The sequence below is a fragment of the Balaenoptera musculus genome, chromosome 10, assembly GCF_009873245.2.
Source record: "Balaenoptera musculus isolate JJ_BM4_2016_0621 chromosome 10, mBalMus1.pri.v3, whole genome shotgun sequence".
Lineage (NCBI taxonomy): Eukaryota > Metazoa > Chordata > Mammalia > Artiodactyla > Balaenopteridae > Balaenoptera > Balaenoptera musculus.
In genome coordinates, this window is record NC_045794.1 from 55811144 (window position 1) to 55833919 (window position 22776).

A 22776-nucleotide genomic window follows, 5' to 3' on the forward strand; every position below is an offset into this window, starting at 1 on the left:
GTCAAAAATGCCAATTTACAATAAGATACTTATCTGTGTAAGGGACTCAATGGTTTTGTCTCATGGTCAGGCAAACTACTTGGGAAACAGTTATAATCACAGCATTGCTTGGAAGCATGGAATCGATTGAAGGAGTCTTATTATTACTAATAATGGGAGCCAACATTTACAGAGCAGTTAGTATAGTTCAGGCTCTATGCTAAGTGCTTAATGTGCATTTTCTCACTGCATCATCACATCCACTCTATGAGGTAGGCAATGTTATTATCACAATTTTACTGATGAGGAAACTAAGGCTTTGGATTATTAAATAACCTTTTCAAGCTCATATAACCAACAAAGCAGCACAGCCTGGCTGTAAATCCATGCTAGTCTTCAGAGCCCACACTGAACCCGATGCCATACCCCTCACCTTGAAATTTCAAGAATACAGTTAATAAAAGACCATTTATATTTTAAGATTCCTCTCATTTTAAACCCTATTTTCCTATTCCAGTTTGTTCACTTCAGTGACAAGTCATGTTATCGTAATGACATAAATGAGAAAGAAGAGGCCACAATGAAAAAAGTTCCCTGAAATGTCCCCAAACAGTAATACTTAGTAATTATTTACCAGGACAGGAAAAATATGAGGCACACATTAAATAGTTTCCTTCAGAAAAGGTTAAAATGAAATGTAAAAGTTTTGACATTTACCAACAACATTTTTACCTCGAACATTAAGTTCTATCTGACCCAAGTTGCCTTTAACTTTTTCCTGATTCTTGACTCTTCATTATTTTCCTCAAGAGAAGGAATGATTAAATTCCACATTTCCTTCTCACTTTTTCTATTTAGGTCAACTATGTAAACCTCCATTTTAATTTGTTCCTCTTTTGCCTTTTAAAAAAATAGGTTCTATTTATATTTATTCCTACCACACTTGACCTTTGAACAATGCAAGGTTAGGGACGTCGACCCTCCACACAGTTGAAAATCCACATATAGCTTTACGGTTGGCCCTCTCTGCACTGGCAGATTCAATCAACCATGGACTGTGAAGTACTGTAGTACATATTTAGTGAAAAAACAAAACAAAACAAAAACCAATTCCCTTGCTCCCCCCCAACACACACATATAAGTGTATCCACACAGTTCAAACTCATGTTGTTCAAGGGTCATATGTATCCTTTTGATCTTCAGGGAGTACCCAACCATAATCAGTCATAATTTAGTAAACTGATTCTGCATTTATTCATTGAATTTCAATGGCATTCTTTTTTGAAGAGAGATTTCCATTATGGCCTTCTTAGGAAGTCCTGTGATACATTAGAATCCCAGCTCCCAAGTCACTAAACATTCCCAAGCCTCAATTTCATCACCTATAATATGGGGATAATATGTATATCTTCCAGGATTGTCGTGAAGATCAAACACAAGTAACAGAACAGGAGGCTCAACAAATATTAATCCTTTCTTAATCCTTCTCTTTCTTCTTATTTGGATAAGAAAAATGATACAAAGGAAAAGAAAGACTAGCCATATAAGTTTGAAGTTGACACAGAAATACTGGATAAGTTGCTGGGATCTCAGCTCAACTTTGTTCCGCAAGAGCAAGAATATGTGAAGGAGGAAGCTATGCTTATTTCTTCCTTCCTTAGGTCTCTGAACTAGCTTATAGTCTTCCTGCCACTTTGAAAGTCTGTGCATTTGAGCAAGATAGCTTGTAGTACTGGCAGTATGTGTGTTGGCATCTTTTGTATTTTTCATTGTCTTCTTCAAAACCAACCAAACCAAACAAAACGAACCCAAACTCATAATAAATTAAGCTATCTTTGAAATTGACTTTACACCTAAGATTCAGGATGCTAAGGCAGAAGACACCAAGAAAAAAAATGTCACGGTGCCTTAAAAAAAATTTAGCAAACAGTAATCAAAACAGCATGGTACTGGCACAAAAACGGACATATGGATCAATGGAACAGAATAGAGAGCCCAGAAATAAACCCACACACCTATGGTCAATTAATCTTTGACAGAGGAGGCAAGAATATACAAAGGACAAAAGACAGTCTCTTCAGCAAGTGGTATTGGGAAAGCTGGGCTGCTGCACGTAAACCAATGAAGTTAGAATACACTGTTATACCATACACAAAAATAAGCTCAAAATGGCTTAAAGACTTAAATATAAGACACGATACCATAAAACTCCTAGAAGAGAACATAGGCAAAACATTCTCTGACATAAATCGAAGCAATGTTTTCATAGGTCAGTCTCCCAAGGCAACAAATAAAAACAAAAATAAACAAACAGGACCTAATCAAATTTATAAGCTTTTGCACAGCAAAGGAAACCATAAGCAAAATGAAAAGACAACCTACGGACTGAGATAAAATATTTACAAACTATGCGACTGACAAGGGATTAATCTCCAAAATATACAAACAGCTCATACAATTCAATTAAAAGAAAAAAACCCCCAATTGAAAACTGGGCAGACAACCTAAATATACAGTTCTCCAAAGAAAACATACAGGTGGCCAACAGGCACATGAAAAGATACTCAACATCGCTAATTATTAGAGAAATGCAAATCAAAACTACAATGAGGTATTATCTCACACTAGTCAGAATGGCCATCATTAAAAAGTCCACAAATAACAAATGCTGGAGAGGGTGTGGAGAAAATGGAACCCTCCTACACTGTTGGTGGGAATGTAAGTTGGTGCAGCCACTATCGAAAACACTATGGAGGTCCCTCAAAAAACTAAAAATAGAATTACCATATTATCCAGCAATCCCACTCTGGGGCATATATCCAGACAAAACTATAATTCAAAAAGATCCATGCACCCCTATGTTCATAGCAGCACTGTTCACAAAGGCCAAGACATGGAAACAACCTAAAACATCCATTGACAGATGAATGGATAAAGAAGATGTGGTACATACATACAATGGAATACTACTCAGCCATAAAAAAGAATGAAATAATGCCATTTGCAGCAACGTGGATGGACCTTGAGATTATCATATTAAGTGAAGTCAGAAAGAGAAAGACAAATACCATATGATATCACTATATGTAGAATCTAAAATATGCCACAAATGAACTTATCTACGAAACAGAAACAGACTCACAGACATAGAAAACAGACTGTGGTTGCCAAGGGGGAGGGGGTGGGAGAGGGATGGATTGGGGGTTTGGGATTAGCAGATGCAAACTATTATGTATAGAATGGATAAACAACAAGGTCCTGCTGTATAGCGCAGGGAACTATATTCAATATCCTGTGATAAACCATAATGGAAAAGAACATGAAAAAGAATATACATATATATTCAGCTATATATATATATAGCTGTACAGCAGAAATTAAGACAACTTGTAACTCAACTATACTTCAAATTAAAAAAATTTGCGAATTCCTTCTTGGCTGGAATTGGTTGTTACACTTTAACAGAACAGATTTGAATTTTTTTGACAAGTCTATGAGCAGCGTTTTTAGATGGCCTTAGGTACCCACACAACACCCCTATATCACGTGTCAAACTAAACAAAGGTTTCCAGGGACCGGTAGTCTGACTATCCTCAAACATGGGAAAAGGAAGAGTAACTTGGATTCAGGTCGATTGCCAAAAGTCTTCATATTCCAGTTTTCACTCTCATTCAATGTCCTCTAAAGATTAAAAGATTCATTTCTGTATGACCTTTAGCCAAACCTAGAGACAGTTGTTCAAGCTGGGAATATCTGAATATCACTCCGTTATTGAACAAACACAGACCATGCTTAAATACAGAATTTCTATTAGAGGATAACCCTGTAGCACCAGCCAAATATAAGCTGTCTTTGGATCTTATATGTCTTTTCAATATTCTGTCCAGGCACCACCAAACTTTTCACTTAGAAGGAAGTGATTGTTTTACCAGAAGAGATTATTTATTTCTATATGCTGAAATCAAAAATTGAAAAAAGACCAGTAGATCCAAAGAGATGCAGAGACAGCCAGCACTATGACATCAGGAGAACAAAAAGCAAAATTTTGAAAAAAGCTCCGATAATAAGCAAAGGAGAATAAAATCTGAGACTTAAATTTTGTGGCCACATCTGGAAATGAGGGGGAGAAATGTAAAGCTCTCCTTCCCTTGTGGATGTATCAAGCTCCGTGGATGAAAAGCCCCTGCTGGGCAAGGACTGGCTACAGCGCAGAGTCTGAGCCGGTGGTACTCGGGAGACTGTTCACTCCCATGTCCCCACCTAATGATTATAGCTGCCACTGACTTTGGATCTGATAACAGATGCGTATCTGTGTCTCACGGGCTTCTGGAACTCAACACATACCAGATTCTCTCAGGTCCAGGTTGCTTAGGTTTCTGGATGCTGTGGGCCATCCCCCAAACCTCTGGGTTCAGATCTGCTCTGAGGAGTTCAAGGGAGAGAACAGCAGCAGGTAATATCACGTCTTGCTCATCTTTGCTTCTCCCCAGAGAGGGAACAAGCAGGACATTCCAGGTTCCTAGAATTCACACTCACCTTAACGTCTGCCTTACCCTCATCCCAACAGGAGCCTAGTCAACCCTCTAAGCATGACAACACAGCACCAAAGGGCCTGAGTTTAGATTGAGGTTGGCAGTGAGATTTAATTGAAAGAATGACCCCATCGGAGACTTAGACCAAGCTGGGGTGAGACAAGGCATATGCTATTACTCTTAGCTATCAGTTGACTAAAACCAGTTGAGACAAGTGGCTTGCAAAGTTTCACACAGGGGCAGATGACAGAACAGCTTAGGCCTTACCCAGGCTCCTGCCGTCTAGGCCTGGTCCTTCCATTAGAGCAGGAGGCCTTTCCTTCCCAGACAAGGTAGGCCAGAGACTTTGACCCATCTGGAAATCTCAGAGACCATCTTAGCAAGTGGTGACACTGAGCCAGTGAATGTGATGCAGCTTGACAAACATCAGTAATTTTCTTAAACCAGAGCAATAGTGGTAAAAAGATGTTTGCTTCCATTATTCACAATCAAAGATACTCTTTGGCTTCCTATTGGGCACCAATAAGGAGAGAACCTCTCTATCAAGTAACAGTAACCACACTGTATCAGTGTTTTGAAATAGAGTTTCATTATTAAACTAGAAAGCAAAAACAAAAGAAAACAAAAAAAACCCTGTCTTAAACCACAGGGGGCAGGGTTGATGTGTTAATATATACATATGTTTTTTTAAGTAAGCTGTGCACATCTGATTATAGGGACAGGTAGATGTATGAATATTCTTTATAAAACCTAGTTAAATGGACTTGTAAGCACTTTAAATTAATAAATAACAATGGTTAGGCTGTAACTTGTATGTTATTTAACAGTTTACAAAGCTCCTTCACTGGCAATGTTATTTCAGCAGGATACTTCAGAGCCCACCTTAATTCAGGGCTCAGTAAATAACCTTTCCAGCTAGACTGAAATTCCGAAGATAGCAGTGCAGTTCGTGGAGTGTATTTCGTGTTTAGTTGCACTCCCATGCTGATGCTTCTGAAGGAGGAATTTTAGAAAAGGACAGAGTACACACTAAAAGATTGACATAGGTAGAAATACAGTAAAAGTAGAAATGTGCCTCATGAGAAAAGTCAAGTAGAGACATACCAGAATACAAAGTCTAGTGACATAATGAAAAAGGAGAAAGACCCAATAATAAGCTTAATAAAAATTATTAAGATGCTGGTGAAAAAGAAAGATGACATTTCGTAATCTCCCCCATCAACCTACCCCATAAATGTCTCAGCCAGTTAGATGCAGCCCTGCCAATTCAAAAATAATCTTTGTGTACTTGTGTCATGGGGGTGAAGAGGTTGGGGGTCAAGTATGAAAGGGGGAAGGAGTAGCCATGTTAGGGATGTGTGGCCAAGGGAAGCTCCTAATTGTCCTTGCACTCAGCCCTGTACCCCTCTGCTTCTGACTTTTCCCTGCCTCAACCGTCTCCATCTCTTTTCAGCAGGTGGGAAGCTTTGGTGGGAAGCATGCAGAAAATCCAGGAATTATGCAATTATGCAGCAGGCCCATGATGCAAACCTCTTCACAAACACACATCCTCCACTTTGGCTTGATGCGGTAGCATAACTGTCACCCTAATTCCTGATACCTTTCTCCCCGCAAGCCGTTCTGAATGGAGAAAAATAACTAACCCGGGCAATGCAGAAGAGCCTTCCACACCCTGCCCAGGATTCCATCATCATCACAAGCAATGTGTTGCTCTAGTACAATGGTTTCCGAAGAGTAGTCCCTGGGCCGGCAGCGTCAGCATCACCAGGGAAGATGTTAATCATTCCAGACCCACTAAATCAGCAACTCTGGGGGTGGGGCCTGGCAATCGCATTTTAACAAACCCTCCTGGTGAGTCTGCTGCACATGTTTGAGAAGGACCACTCCTGTCACATTAAGTCTGCTCATCTGTGATAAAGGCCAGACAGCCATCAAAAAACAGGCTGCAAAGACTCCCAATGCCAGGTCATTTGGCAGAGTTGAGGGGTGGGAGGGGTTGAAGCTAATGGTGCTAGGTTACCACCCCAGTTCTAGAAAAAATGCAAAATGGCATGTCCAACGTTCTCTGGTCTGTGATATTATATGGCAAGTGACAAGCAAACTTGGCTTCTTTCTAAATGGGTGATGATGTAACAGAGTAACAGCCTGTTTTCCTGATCTTTTGCCAGATTTCCAGGTCATTCAACTTGTAAAATTAGAAGTACCCTGGATTTTACACCCCCATATTAAAGTAACACACCATGCTTTCTCTTATATGAACTGATGGGTGCTGCATTTCTCACAGGCTGCAGATGTTCACGCAGAGAGAATTCTGAACCACTGTTCTGGTACTAAAAATGAGGCTATACCTAGAAAACATAAATAGGGGCTTGCATTTTCTCAACCCAGAGGGTTTGCCAGATGCTATATTTTGTGTTAACAGGAATTAATAAGAAAATCTTACAAACCTATGTGCACCTGTTTTATATAGTCAATCAGCGAGTCTTTGTTATCGTTCCAGAAGCTTGGAAGCTTCTCCTTGCGAGGATATTTACAGCATGACAGCTCCAACGTAATTTCAAAACACTGGGCCCAGATGTAGTTGTAATCTTGCATTCCACCTAAACACAAGCATATTTAATTTTTTTTAAGGTCTGAAATTGGAGTGAAGCCAAGTATCACGTACCTTGGGGACAGGTGAATCAGACGGTTGTAATGAAAGTACACGTAAACAGGAAAAGATGAATTTGACATATTAGCAAGTACAATTAGAGCTTGACATTTTATTATCCAGGCATGACAAAGCAATCCTAAATATTCCCATATGGGTAACTGAATCAGAGCTGACTGATGTTCAGCTGTGCATCAAAATTAAGTGAGGGATAGAGGAAGGGTCCTTTTTTAAAATCACAATTACAAAAAGGATTCTTCAAGGGCTTCCCTGGTGGCGCAGTGGTTAAGAATCCACCTGCCAATGCAGGGGACACAGGTTCAATCCCTGGTCTGGGAAGATCCCACATGCCACGGAGCAACTAAGCCCGTGTGCCACAACTACTGAGCCTGCGCTCTAGGGCCCGCGAGCCACAACTACTGAAGCCCGTGCGCCTAGAGCCCGTGCTCCACAACAAGAGAAGCCACCTCAATGAGAAGCCCGCGCACCACAACGAAGACCCAACGCAGCCAAAAATAAATAAATAAATTTATTTAAAAAAAAAAAAAAAAGGATTCTTCAAGTTACATTTCTTCCTAAATTACATTTTAAACAGATATAAACTAGAGTGAGATTTCTTTTAAAATATTTCTACAAACCATTCATAAACACATTTGTTCTGTGAAGCTAAGTATATGAATTTGGAGGAATAATAATGGCCAGTGTTTACTGAGTGTTCGCTCTTGCTAGGTACTGTTTGAAGAGCTTCACCATCCACTCATTTAATCCTCACAGTAATTATCACTCGTATTTTACAGATGAGGAAGCTTAATCACAAATGGTAGTTCATGTGCCCAGGGATTCTTGCCAGTGAATGGCTGAGACTGGAGCACAAGCCACCTTCCTAGCGCCCCCATGCTCTCAGCCATCACACCACACTGTGTTTGGGAATGAGAGGGAAGGTGCCATGCTGATTCTCAGGGAGCAGGGGAAGACGCAGGCCCCTGGTACTTCTGGGGTTACCACTGCCCATGCTCACTTTCTAGTTCTTACCTCTCAACACCCTATTTTCAAAGGGTTATAACTGTATTTTATACTTTCTAAGATGAAAAACTTTTCATATTTTAAAATCTCTGAATTGGGAAGTATCTTAAATTTGATGGCTGAATAACATCATTGGGTTATTAGTTTGGCTGGAAACTTTTTTCTTTCTTGGTGGGACATGTTTTACAATCAGTGGCATGTTGGATTTGAAGAAATATGGTAACTTTGAAGGCAGTAGTCTCTGCCAGATTTTAATTAGCTATACTTGATATCTGCCCAGTGAAATATATATTCTCAATTTCATCAGGGTATTTGGGAAGTAATGAAGTAAAAAAAAGTTATGCTCAGAAAATGGTCAAAATATTATGTAAACATCGAGTAATATCTATGTACGTACAGATTTTAGCCAGGAAGAATTACTCTATCCTTTCTTTTCCTTTACTTACAAGTTTTGTATTTCTCTCTGACCTCATTTTCACCAAGAAATAGAAGAAGGAAAAAAGGAAGAGAGAAATGAGACAAAACAAAAGCCCTTGGCTGGATGGCTGTGTCTCAGGTAGAAAGAAGTTAAATGGCAAAACAGGTGTGCACAACAGGTGTGCAAAGCGCGCTGGATGGAGAATACCAAGTGTGGAGAGTGTGTGCCGCTCCAGATAATGCCAGTCAGGCCTGGCTACAAAAACCTCCAGACTGAGCCAGAATGCTCTGTTCTAAGCTCCTCAAAGTTTCTGGCTCTGGCCTCTTTTTTTCTCACAGAGATACACAGCTGACACACAGGCACACTTGGGAACAACTCCCAACAGCAAAATTAGGTTTCTAGTTAATCTCCCACACATCTGGATCTGTCTTGAAAGTTACAGACAACGCACATGAAGGACAGCACTGCTACTGGGCAGGAGGGGGCCCTTTCCTCCCTGTGGAGAGTAGTGAGCGGGGACTCAGCCCTGTGGTGGGAGTGGGGAGGCTCTCTCTCGGACAGCGGAGAGAAGTTTGGGATGTTGTGGTATCTGGCTGGTCCTGGTTCCTCTCACTTGTGGTCTATACTTATTTATATTATCTGGGAAGCTGGCAGAGACCCGCCCAGACACAAAAGTCCCAGCTTGTGCAAGACTACTTGATAGCCTGTGCATCCAAAGTGACGACTGAGGAAGTAGCCTGTATGCGGAAATGCAGGCTGGGGGTTGCTGTTGGTAGGATCAGCTGACCAGTCTGGAAGGGGGCACTTTCCACTGAGGCAGTGGAAACCCGGTTCCAGCCCACTGTCTCCCCTCTCACCCTTCTGTCCTAGGTCCCTCCTATTCTCTGTCAATTTCCAGACTAGGACTCTGACACCCCTGGGCTTCTGCTTATATTATTCATTCTGACAAGAACACCCCTCCACCATGTTCCCTACATGGCCAGCTCCTCACTCCCTCCCTCACCTGGCCATCCTGTTCCAAGGGAGAAAAACTAGAGGGCTCTTTTGTTTAGCCTGCAAAGTGGTTTTAAAATCAGGAGACTTCATGGAAATATCCAGCTTGCTTCACAAACTGGAAGATCTGGCAATACTGCCCCCCACTGCTGCATGGCAATAATTGCCTTGTTCTAAGTAGCAGCTGTCCCCACTGGATGAGACATAAGCATTACATTTCTCTAAGGCCTTCACTACTCCCTGATGTATTTTGGCTTTACACCTCTGTGGTACACTGTACCTTTTCTAAATCTATACTTTTTAAAAAATTTTATTTTATTTTTTGGCTGCGTTGGGTCTTCCTTGCTGCACGCAGGCTTTCTTTAGTTGCAGCGAGCGGGGGCTACTCTTCGATGTGGTGGCGGGCTTCTCATTACAGTGGCTCTCCATGTTGCAGAGCACGGGCTCTAGGCACGCGGGCTCAGTAGTTGTGGATTGCGGGCTCTAGAGTGCAGGCTGAGTAGTTGTGGTGCACGGGCTTAGTTGCTCTGTGCAACTAAGATGTGAGATCTTCCCGGACCAGGGCTCAAACCCGTGTCCCCTGCATTGGCAGGCAGATTCTTAACCACTGCGCCACCAAGGGAAGCCCTAAATCTCTACTTTTATTCACATTACATGCCATCACAATTATTTATTTGTATGTTGCTCTTCTCTCTTAAACTTGGGCTTAATATCTGTGTCCTGTTCATCTTTCTTGGCACAGTTCCCAGCTCCAAGGTAAATGCTGAACCAGTGTCTGAACTCAGGAGGCTTTGGCAGTGGGGAGCATGCCTGAGCATCTCTCAAATGATCAGTTCCCCTCACTGCTCTGTGATATTAGCTGACAGAGACACGACTGAAGGGACTGCACTGTGCCTAACTTTTGGCAACTGCTAGGGTGAAGGCCAGCTGGCACCTCTGGGTGAAGGCAGTAAGGAGAATAGCAGAACGAAGAGAAACTCACCTTTGAGTGGATACCAAAAGTATCCATTTACAATTCCACCAGGAAACTCTATTTTAGTTCTACATGGATTTCTTTTCCTCATGTCAGGATTTCTTGAAGCATAGGTACGTGCAAGATATTGAAAAACATCATCATCAGGGGTTAAGCTCCGAGAGTATAATGTCCCAGTGGCTGTACGTGAAAGACAGACCAAGACCTTTTAGTTGAAGTTATAGTCGGAGGAAGCACACACCATATTAGCACATGCATCATCACATCACACACAAAGGCTCTAATTTCCTAGTGAGATCCTCTACCCACTTCCACGAATACTCCCTTTAGTCCTCTTCCTAGTTTTTAATGGACATACAGAAGGCAATATCACACAAAATAACCATGTACATGTCTAAACTCCTTCTCAGTCAGCTTAAAAGTTAAATACCCTCTTAGTCACTCTTGCTGATTTCTGGAGGTCAGTAAACTTTCCTTAGGTACTGTAGGGGTTAAATGAAGCCACTCGAATACTTTAAGTCCTTGGTACGTACCTTATCCCACAGTTTTAAGAGGAATCAGGAGTTATTACTTACATGATTAGTTTTATTTATTTATTTATTTAGCCGTGTTGCCTCTTGTGGGCTAATTTAAATCCCAATTTTACCGTTTCACTGATGAATGTCAAGTAATCCCGTGTTATCAGTTCAGCCACTTTGCCCATCTACCGTTTATAAATTGTAGGAAGGATAGCTGAGGGTCAAGAGAATGGGGCTCTTTCTATCCCTGCCAGAGAAGTTAAGTGAGGAGAGGAAGAGTGTATCCCCATTCAGAGGCAGAGAGTTTGCAGTTTCACTCTGGACTTAGAAAGCAAGAGCTGGGCCCAAGTTTGCTTACCTGGAACACCATTATCAAATGGGTAACTGGCCACCAGGGCACCACCGTGGAGGTTTGCAGAAAGGACAAATGTCTCTGTATTCAGCCACTTCATGACTGCCACAGTTTCAGGCTGCCTTGGTACATTATTAAATTCAAAAGCATCTGGGAAATTTCTATTCAGGTCATAGAAGTTACTATTTTCCCTTTAAAAGAAAGAATTTTTTAGGGTTTACTATTGCTGTCTGAGGGAGCAGATTCGTGCAGTGTGTAGACCTTTGCTTTGGGCTCCAGGTGTTTTTCCAAATATGAATACAGAGGTGGTAGATGGTTGCCTGGGCAGCCTCCAATGAATCACAGCTGGCATTCACACAATATGTTGTCCCCTCCCGTGAGGCCTGTTCTTGCCAGTGGGACAGTAGTGATTCGGATGTAAGGGGAGGTCTGATAAGTGTTTGCATTTCGGGGCTTTTGCTCTTGACACTCCCACTTGGAGCCCTGAGACCCCAATGCTGTCCACATCAAGGGTCCATGTGCAAGAATGAGGAACCCAGGTGACAGCCAGCACTGAGACTCTAGAGATACGGTCCCAGCCAGACCCCAGCTGAGGCCCCTGACATCATGGCATAGAGATTAGCCAACCCTGCTCTGCCCTGCCCAAATGCCTAACTTACACAGTGGAGAGTAAATAAAGAGGTGGTTGTTTTAAGTCCCTCAATTTGGGGGCAGTTTGTTCCATAGCAATTGGTAACAGAAACAACAGGAATGTGCTATTTTATACAAATGTATTTCTGAAAAGTGGACTGGCCATGTTTAAATATGCTAAAAAACTTAAACGTGGAAGGGAATCAAGTGGTGATTTATTAATCTTTGGTAAAAACAAATTTTTAATTGCACAAATATCAATGTTTATCAGACATTTGAGAAGTTCCAAACTTCCTGAGGCTGCTTGAAACACAATAAACTTTAAATCAGAAATACTACAAGACTCACTCTTCTTTGTGATTAGTTCGTGTGCTGGCTTAATAAATCAACCTGTTTATTGAGGGTCCAGGTACTACCCTAGGCCCTGGGATTTAACAGGGATGAACACAACAGGCAGCATTCCTGCCCTCAGGTAGACATTAAACAAGAAATGAGACATTAAAGATTGTGCTATGAGGGTAAAGTGCCAGGTGATGTGAGTATAATTGGGGATCTAATATCTGATAGGTTAGGGAAAGAGGCTTTGAGGAAATGCTGTTGAAGCAGGGTATGGGGGGAGGGGTGGGAAATGCCAGGGGTGCGAAGGCAGCTGGTGGTTGCAGGAGATGAAGGGAGGTCTGAGCGGCTGCAGCAGGGTGAGTGCGGGGGAAGAGGCGATGAAGCCGGAGCAGTGAGGCAGGTGCAGGGGTAAAGCAGCCTTGCTCAGGATTTTACTTCTCAAGGTCAAAGCAGTGGGCAGCCCTGAAAAGTTTCCAGCACAGCAGTGACACGACACAGGTTATGAGATGGTTCACTAACTTCTCTTTACAGGGCGAAGGGGTCTGATCTGATGGGGGCCTTTTTATGGTTTTGTTGTGTTTTAAATAAAGATAGACTAGCCTGTGCTTACCTTCCCTTACTGTAAAAACAGTCAGGCTTTACAACAGCTTCGAATCCGTCTGGGTTCATTGAAGGCATGATGTGTATCCGGGTACTATTAATTAGATTTGTGATTTCAGGGTCTCTTCCATCGCTGGTTACGAGATATTCAATTAAATGGAGCAGCAGTTCCCGCCCTACAGTCTATAGGTGTTAAAGAGAGAAGAGGATATTGTTAGGTGAGAGGAAAACAAGGAAAACAGTCCCCAAAGCACAAATTCCCCAACAAGAAACACTACACATGATATGTGAGACCAAAACCAGGTGTCAGACCACCGTTTCTCAGGTATACTGATACTCTGGCATGTGGCAATCCATCACTGGTGTGCTGCAAAACCTTTGTGAGTAAAAGGTTTTTGTTTTTTGGGTTTAAGTTAATTTAAAAAGAAGTACCTATCCGTAAATAATTTACTAAAAATGAATTAGAGTGGAGTAAAGGTTATTCTTATTATCCTATTTCCAGTTTGTCTGTCTTCCAAATACTTCCTGGAGTGGTGGCGAGAGGGGGAGCTAGAGATCAGGCAGGGAGTTGTGCATCTCCACAGGCATGCCTGGCACACGGGAGAGCCGTGGTGCGTGTCTCGGTGGGTGATACGTGGAGAACCACTGCAGTAGACATGTAGATTTTAATAGAGAAAAATCTGAATTTGTAATATGCATAATTTAAGTAGGTTAATTTAAATAGGTCTGATTTTCATATTCCCCTGTTTCCAAGTTCTTTTATCTCCAAATTCCCCTCTTGCACATTTGTGCAATTTTTGCCGTACCTCTGTATTTCTGATTTCCACATCCTCACGTTTCATTGGCACAACATCCTCACAGTTTTTTGCCATATCTGCATATTATCTATACTATTATTTAGTTTGCATTTTCTTTAAATTGGCTCACTTTTTACTTACATTAAAAATAAGAAACTTTGTATAATTACCATTTTGCTAGATATGTTTCTAATTGTATAGTAAAATAAAAGCATGACTATGAAAACAAACATGGTCACATTCACCTAAAATTACCTTATGTACCAACAATGACGGGGAAACTGAAGGCCTGTGAAAGAGCTTACTTTATAATCCCCAAGGGAGAGATTTCCTTTTTTTTTTTTTTTTAAAGGAATTCACATATTCAACCTTATTCTAGAAAGATTTGATTAGGCTATATTACTTTTCCCCTGTAATCCTGAGTTCAAAGATTCTGCTTCTAAGTAAGGAATATTTACCTCTTACATGCGATCAGATGTTGTAGAGGAGTTAGTATATGGGAAATCAGGGCAGCAGGTGGTTAAATAAGGACAGTGCTTCTGGTGCATTAATGAAGGCCGTGGACAGGAAAAGAATTTTCATTTATGACTGCTCTGTAGCAATTCATTGTTGGGACAAAGGATGAGCAATTCCATATTTTATGCCCCTCGCTGGCAAGCAAAGAGATCACATTTTATGAACTTATTATCCTAATGAACACAGAATAATTAAAATGGAACTAAGAAAATTTTAAATATGTAAATTACATATTTATAGGTAGCCATAAAATTCAGAGTGGAAGTAAATTCCATTCTGACTGCAATTTTTTTCCTACTCATGTCTATCTTCTTCCACCACTGTGATTTTTGTTTTTACAGTCAAAATTGTCACTTGAAAAAGGTCCTTACAAACCTTACAAAAGGTCCTTAATAACCAAAAAAGTCAAGTGAGTCACACACTGGGTTTCCAATTCGGTGTTTTGGAAGATCACGCACATTTGGACACTCCTTACTGGCTTCCCTGAAACCAGTGGAGGAGGGGCTGGCAATTTTAAGCTGTGAAAGGTGGCTTTAAAGGTGGGCAGTGTGGTTGGTTGAAGGGGCTTTTCTGGCCAGGGTTTGGGGAAGAGAAAAGGTCAAGGAAAGAGAGAAGGAAGAGAGATTTCTAAATGCTGGTTGGAGACTGTAGGATGGTTCCATTAGAGGGACGTACCAGGAAAAACCTGAGGCCCCTCTGAGTCCCAGGTCAAGTACCAAGTGAGATATATTGGAATCCCCACATGGTTCTAAATGTGAATTTCCTCTTAACTATCTGAATCCTACATTGTCATGCACACCTAAACTCAACACAGGAGTTGGCAGTTAAATTCATCCACCCACAAGAAAATAAAAACAAAGAGTAAGAAGCTGTGATTAAGCTATAGAACTAAATTAAGCAACTGTGGTGGTGTGGGTATAGGATAGAAGGTAAAAGTTAAGGTTTATAGCTAACGGCAAGGGTGGGTGCCGGGGGAGAGGAAAGGAGAGGACAGAAGACTTTTCAAAGTGCTAATTCCTTCACTTTTCCCAGCAATGGGTCATAGGATATTATCCAAAGTTTAAAAATATATATATTTCAAATCATTATAATTTCAGTTTTTCCTAATTTTTTGACTTTAGAAGAATCTTCCGATAATTTCTTATTTTGAGAAAATACCAAGTTCACCAATTATTTTCATTTCACTTCAGTTCTATTCTGTTAAATTCAAGTAAAGTTAAACCTCATACTTCTTATTTAAAGATAACACGTATAATATGACACACATTTCATTTTATATCCTTTTGATTCCTCTCATTCTATTGCTGTAGAAATACATAGATGTCTAGAATAGCATCTGGCAAATACTAATGATGGTGATTTCTGAGCGACAGTATTCCAAAGTTTTTATTTCCTCTTATTTTTCTAGTATTGCTTTTTAAATTAAAGAAAACCTATGTTATTTTTACAAAAACGATAAAATCATGATTCTTTCAAGGTAATGAATGTGTGACCGAGGTATTTTCTGTTTGTCTCCATATTCCAAAACAAACCACAAGTTCGTAACTGCAGAGGATGAAAGAAAAATCTTGGAAGTATGATAAAGAACCAATTAAGAGTCAGATAATTAAAAAAATGGTGAGGTAAACAGACGAAATTTCAGAGGGAGTTAAACAAAGTCCTCTTGTTTTCTTGGACCACATTTTCCTGTCTCTGTAACAGCAAATTTATGCCAAATATTATTGAAGTTAATTCTTCTCAACCTTAATATAAATGTCTCAAACACTCATTCATGTTTTATGTATAGATCTCCCTTCGTTTAAAATTAAGTCTTTGAATATGAAACCTTAGAGAGACTAAAATTTTAAAAAAGAATGTGGTCAAAACTGTTTCCGTTAGCTTAACCAGCCTTTCATTTAGCTCCTTTTGTGAGAGTGTGGACTTAATGAAAGAATCCCTAATGAAGAGCCTGAAAGTCTGGGTGAGCACATCAGCTTCTAGAGTCTTTCTCTGATAATTCATCTGGTCATTAAGATGGCAGGAACCCAGGATGGACCTAGAGATTGTCATACTGAGTGAAGTAAGTCAGAAAGAGAAATATTGTATAATATTGCTTATATGCAGAATCTAAAAAAAAATGATACAAATGAACTTATTACAAAACAGAAACAGACTCACAGACTTAGAGAAGGAACTTATGGTTACCGGGGGGAGGGTGGGGGGGAAGGAACAGTCAGGGAGTTTGGGATTGACATGTACACATGTCTACATTTAAAATAGGTAACCAACAAGGACCTACTGTACAGCACAGGGAATGCTGCTCAATATTATGTAACAACCTAAATGGGAAAAGAATTTGAAGAAGAATAGATACATGTATATGTATATGAATCATTTTGCTGCATACCTAAAACTAACACAATATTGTTAATCAACTATACTCCAGTATAAAATAAAAAGTAAAAAAAAAAAAAAGATGGGGCTTCCCTGGTGGTGCAGTGGTTAAGAATCTGCCTGCCAATGCAGGGGACACAGGTTCGAGGCCTGGTCCGGGAAGATCCCACATGCCGTGAAGCAACTGAGCCTGCGTGCCACAACTACTGAAGCCCGCGCACCTAGAGCCCGTGCTCCGCAACAAGAGAAGCCACCGCAATGAGAAGCCCGTGCACCGCAGTGAAGAGTAGCCCCTGCTCGCCGCAACTAGAGAAAGACCACGTGCAGCAATGAAGACCCAATGCAGCCAAAAATAAATACATAAAATAATTAAAAAAAAAAAAAAAAAAAGATGGCAAGAACCCAGAAAGCAGAAAATAAATTCTCTATCAGTTTTTCTTCAATTCAGTCAAGTGGGAATTTGTTAGATAGATAAAAACGAGTGTTCTAGCACTTCTAAGAACAATTGGAAAAAAATTTTGAAGCAACAGTCCACAACTGGGTAGTGTATTGTGTGAGAGTGAATTAGAGGGTAGTGCCAACACTTCAGCTCTCCTATGGTGGAGTCCATTCTTGAAATGCTACACTGTAATGCAGCTTCTGGGGGAAAATAAGCCTGTCAGTTCTGGGGCTCCACATGGTGTGGTACAGACTTAATTCATTTGTCTGATTGCCTAGCTAAATCCTTCATCTTCAAGTATTAGCCTAAATATTACATTATCTAGCACACTTTTCCGTGGCCTCCCCAAGTCCAGGTTCCATGACCTGCCTAGGTGGTCCTTTAACTCTCCTCACCTGTGCTCTCCTGATAGGGCTCACACATATTACAATGGCCTGACCGACCCTGACTGACCCCCCTACCCCCCCGCAACTCCACCATCCAAGGTCTGACGGCAGGGATCCTAACCAGCTTCCTGTGTAGCCCTGGTATCTCGCCCAGCTCCTGGTATATCACGTGCTCAATAAATGATTGTTGGTTACTGTTGCCAAATCCATTACAAAGTCATGACTATTCTGAGGAGGAACTTTCTGAAAACATGAGGATTTAAGGTTCTCAGTGAGAGGGGAGATACAAATGATCAAGTTAGTTCATCGAAAGGACATTCAATACTGAACACACTTCACAGGGCTGGGGGCCAGCAATTCTGATCATGCCAAGGACTCGACACCCTGGCCCCCCGGCCCACCCTCACCAAAAGGAGATGGAGAGAAAGAGGATAATTATATGAGGGATTTAATACATGCTTAAAAGGAATTAGACACTTCGCCTGGAATAAGGATTAGTTTGGTCTAAATGCAAAAGGAAATAATTATCCAAAGCCATGCTGTGTAACTGAGGACATTTTGTCATCATCTGGGATAGTGGTGGAAAAAAGGGCTTGAGAAGTGGCAAGCTTTGTTTTGTCTTGTTTTAGTAAGTTTGGAACCTCTATTGCATGTTGACTACACAGCCCAAGATTTTCCAGGATAGGCACAATTTTGGATATTATGTCCTGTTGTTCATGTAGAACATTAAAATACCCTCTAAATATAGACATTTAGACATACAAACTACTGTCTAAATGTCTCTTATACCTAGAAGGTGTGCAAAAAACCATTTAGCCTTTATTTTTAGGTTGAAAACTATGATCACTATTATCCATATTTTTGCAATGTTTTTCCTTTCCACTATGTGTCTGGAATCCAATAAACTATAAATTAATGCCACCAAATGTGAAATTCTAAGTGTGATGTGGGTATTTCAGAACTCTATACCCAAATAAACCATCATAGGAAAAATAATTCATTGATGTTTAAGAAACTGAAGCTTAAAAAAAAAAAAACTCTAGAAAATAAAAAGAATCAGAATTGGCAATTCAGTTATGCTTAACAGACGTAGACTGAATACCTCCCCCCATACTTAAAGACCATGGGCCCTGCAGTCAAGGGAACCTGTGGACCCAACCTCTCACCTGCACTTTGCCTGCTCCTGGATTAGCTTAAAATTCCAGGCACCCAACTTTTTAAACACATAGTCATGCCTCAAATATCCTAATGGATATTTCCATTAGACAGGGATTAGAGATGTCTTAACAATCTAGAGATTGCCCAGGTATAAGATTTTCTTTCCTGCAAAAATTTTAAAACATGGGATGGCAGAGAGGCACAAAACATAGAACAGGGAGGGCTCGAGGAAGGAGCAAGGAGTGATTTTCCAGGCTTCTCTCCTGCACCCACATTTAGGCTGAGGGTACTAGATGTTTCCATTTCCAGTATGATGGTCCCAGCGTTCATTAAAGCTCTGATTTTAGATTATAGGTAATAGTTTACTACAAAGCCAGCCAGTAGCAGAATGAGGTGTCAGGGGAGGGCGAGGGGGACAAAGACCCCACTCCCAAACGATGTGAATGTTTGTGGAGCAGGAGAATGGCAGAGAGCCCCGCCCAGGGACCTCTGGTCTCATCCCTCCCAATGAATAACAAGGATTGGACGTCAGGTGTGTGCACACTGCCGATTAGGAGCCTGTGTGAATGACATCTGGGACTGGGGCTTCTACAATTCCACACGCTGATGTGTGTACAGACAAGAACCTGGATAAACCAGGAAAACACCTGCTAGTCTTACTAAAATGAGAAAAGTTAGAAGCTCAGAAATGTCTCCCTCACTCTGAAAAAGCATGAACAGCAGGTGACAAAGGTTTATCAAGGGCGGCAGGTGCTCTTTCCGTCGGCTCCCCCGTGTGACTCCCCGGCAATCAGGCAGGGGAGGCGGGCAGCAGGCATGAGACAGGGACAGAGAAAAGTGACATGGAGATGCTCACTCCAGTCTTACTCTAAGAGTTTGCTACGCTTTCACATGGTGAATGATCCCAAATCTTCTAATCAAACGGGGCTGGAACAACTGGGAATCCATCCAAACAAAAATTAATTTGAGATAGATCATAGGTCTATATGTAAAAAGGAAAACACTAAAAAAAGAGCGTTCCAAAGGCAGTGGAGGGGGTCAAGGAGGCAGAGCCGTAGCTGGGAAAGGCTCACTGCTCAGGCTCTGATGTAGGCCCAGAGGACCAACAGAAAGAAACCTGCATTCCCTTCCTGGTCAACACACTAACAAACATGCCTTCTGCAGGAGTGAGCAAAAGAAAGGCCGCCTACAAAGCACTTAGCGTAGTCCATGCGCAGTAAATGTTGGCTACTGTTACTCTTTTCTTGTCGACGAGTGCTGTATGGAGGGGAACTTGCCAGCCTGATCGATGCAGCATCGTGAGGACACGAGCTCATGACAAGGTGATTGAGAACAAGAGGAATATCATACAAAACCAGAGGAGGTTTGACTTCACTCTTTTGTAACAATTCTCACCTGAAAATGGGCCGTTTTAAGTAGATTTTGCTCCCCTCAGCGTGCTTCATGCATTCCGGATGTAGCCAGGCTAATTAGCCTGAACTCACGATTCCGAAGATACACAGTAGCCAAAAATGTTTCACCTGAATCCCACAGACCTTTAGATTTAACTTCCAGTTTGAAGTAAATAGGGGGATGAGAGGCACAAAATCGATGATATTATAAGGAAGGAAACAATCCAAAATGTGGGACGTTCTGCAGGACACACAATGGATCAACGTTCACGCTCAAGTCTAGCATCATGAAAAGATTCTTTACGTGCTAGATGAAAAGAGATTCAAGGGATACGTCAACCACATATGATGCATAATCTTGGACAGAATTGTGAATGGACACTTTGGGGGACATTTTGAGGACAACTGGAGAAACTAGAACATGGAATATAAGGTAAAGATAGGATAAACATTTACTGACATGAAAGGGTAGCTTGTATTAACTGAAAAATGTTACAAAGAGCAAATTAGCATTGCTCATTTGGTGAAACTGCACACACAAAAATATCTGGAAGGATAAATGATAAGGAATCGACAGTCCTAATTTGTAGAAGGTCAGTATACAATGTTTTCTTTCTTCTAAGATGTACGTATGTTGATTTTGTAATAATAACAGGTTATTTTTAATTTAATAAAGACCCGATTCTAAAAGAAGGCATCACGAAGTAGGTGAAGATTCTCGGGGGAAAATGGTGTGTGTGCTCAACATGACTGGGTCTTCCTGATGGTGCTGACGCTCACTGTTGCCTGGCCATGGGGTTAAGTGTGGGCAACACACACACACACGCACACACTGAGGTGGGGTCCAGGGAAAAGAGGAAACATTTAAAAAATACCGTGGTCAATTCTGTCCACCACACTACTCGGTACACATATGACCCCTGCTGGGCTTCTCCACGTGAGATCCACAAACTCCTAGAAGATCCATGGACCCTGAGATCAGCATTCAAAGTTTGTGCCAGAATAGCAAGGAATCCAACTAAAGAAGGTTAAGAATTACTGCCCCCAAATATTATCTATGTTGCTTTTTAAGAGTGGGTTCTTGAAAATGCTCTTTCAATTCCAAAAGGTCTAAGAGAAGAAGGATGAGTAAGGTGATTAAACCTTCTAATCCAAGTGACCCTTTTGCTCCTGGGTTACGCCATCACTTTCCCCAGCTCCTAGTGGCTCCAGGAGGACAGAACATACAAGATCTAAATTCAGGATAATAAGTTTCTCAATGGCCCCCAGAGCCGCCAGACACTGCTACCAGCTGGGACACATAGGGGATAGCAGGACTTCAGGTTCCCACACACAAAACACACTGGGACTTTTCCCTCTGAGTCATCTCAGTCCTTAGCATTCCTCAAAGAACAACAGTGAACGAGAGAGCCCTGATTTGATGGGATACATTAACTACCTGGAGGGCAAGATGTCAGAAATTTGGGAAAGTACAAGTGAATTCAGGGGTGAGTGAGAGGAAGGACTCTTGCTTTTCTTTGGAAGTTTCAACTGAGAGGATTAACTTCTGAGCGTCAGGCTGCAACCTCTGAAATGCCAGGAATTCAATAAATAAGCTACTGGAGTCAATGTCTCTTATTAAAAATGGATCCCACGGGACCTCGATCAATTGACTAGATAGCAAAAGAGAAAGGAAGTCTGGGCTGCTGTCTGTCATGAATAGTTGTTTTGTTAAAAACAGCTTTGGTCAGACTCCCAGCAATATCAAGCCTTTTCCAGCAAAGCCCATTATGCTTAAAAAAGTAACTTCCAACCACCCCCAAATCAGGTTCAAAGACCAACCACTCTCTCAAAGGCAAGTGTTTGCATCTGAGCTCCAGTGACAAGAAGTCCCCTGGCTCGGCAGGACCAGGACGGGTTGAGCAGCGTGCCTGGGAAGGGCAGAATGTGTGTGTGTCATGCGGGGTGGCGCCCCGGGGTTGGGGAGGGTTAAGCCAGGACAGGAAGCCCAGCATTCGAGCAGCGTGTGCCACCCACGCTACTGCAGACCTGGAAGTGTCGTAACAAGTCAGCAGGTTATACTTATAGGAATATTCCTGTTCTTTGACATTCCTTAAAGTTAAGTGCGTTTGATATTCCTACGTCAATTTTCTTTACTGTCAAGACTGGGCACTATCTTTCCCTCCCACTGGATTGCCCAGTTGTGTGGGGTTCTGGGGAACAGAAGATCCTGCAGTTGTCATATTCTCAAAATACTCTGAGGAAGGAAGGTGAGAAATGGAGAGGAGCACCTTCAAATACCTGGCAAGAATGGCTGGGCAGGCAGGCGTGGTAAAGGGTATTTTGCAAAATGTAAAATAAATAACATAAAACAAAACAAAGCAAAATAAAAAGAGAGTGGATCCCTGATAAGCTGGAAAAGAGGCGAGACATCATGATGGAATTTAAGGGTTTGCTGAATGATGGGGATGACAGAGCCCTAAGCTTGACGGTCTAAACCAGGGGTCCCCCAACCCTGGGCCGAGGACTGGCACCGGTCCGCAAGCTGTTATGAACCGGGCCGCACAGCAGGAGGTGAGCGGCGGGCACGCGAGCAAAGCTTCATCTGTATTTACAGCTGCTTCCCATCGCTCGCATTACCGCCTGAGCTCCACCTCCTGTCAGCATTATGGCAAGCTGTGTAATTATTTCATTATATATAACAATGTAATAATAATAGAAATAAAGTG

The 22776-nt window shown here is 41.6% G+C and overlaps 1 protein-coding gene across 3 annotated transcripts in view; it reads right to left on the minus strand.

The window, feature by feature from the left end:
- CPM (carboxypeptidase M) overlaps positions 1–22776 on the minus strand; it is a 93309-nt gene that overhangs the window by 26685 nt on the left and 43848 nt on the right. For all 3 annotated transcript variants that reach the window (XM_036865839.1, XM_036865840.1, XM_036865841.1), the window contains exons 4-7: positions 13019–13191; positions 11446–11630; positions 10579–10749; positions 6960–7112 (exon numbers count right to left, since the gene is read on the minus strand). In XM_036865839.1, coding sequence (XP_036721734.1) covers positions 6960–7112; positions 10579–10749; positions 11446–11630; positions 13019–13191 — 682 coding nt within the window. The remainder of the gene's footprint in view (positions 1–6959; positions 7113–10578; positions 10750–11445; positions 11631–13018; positions 13192–22776) is intronic.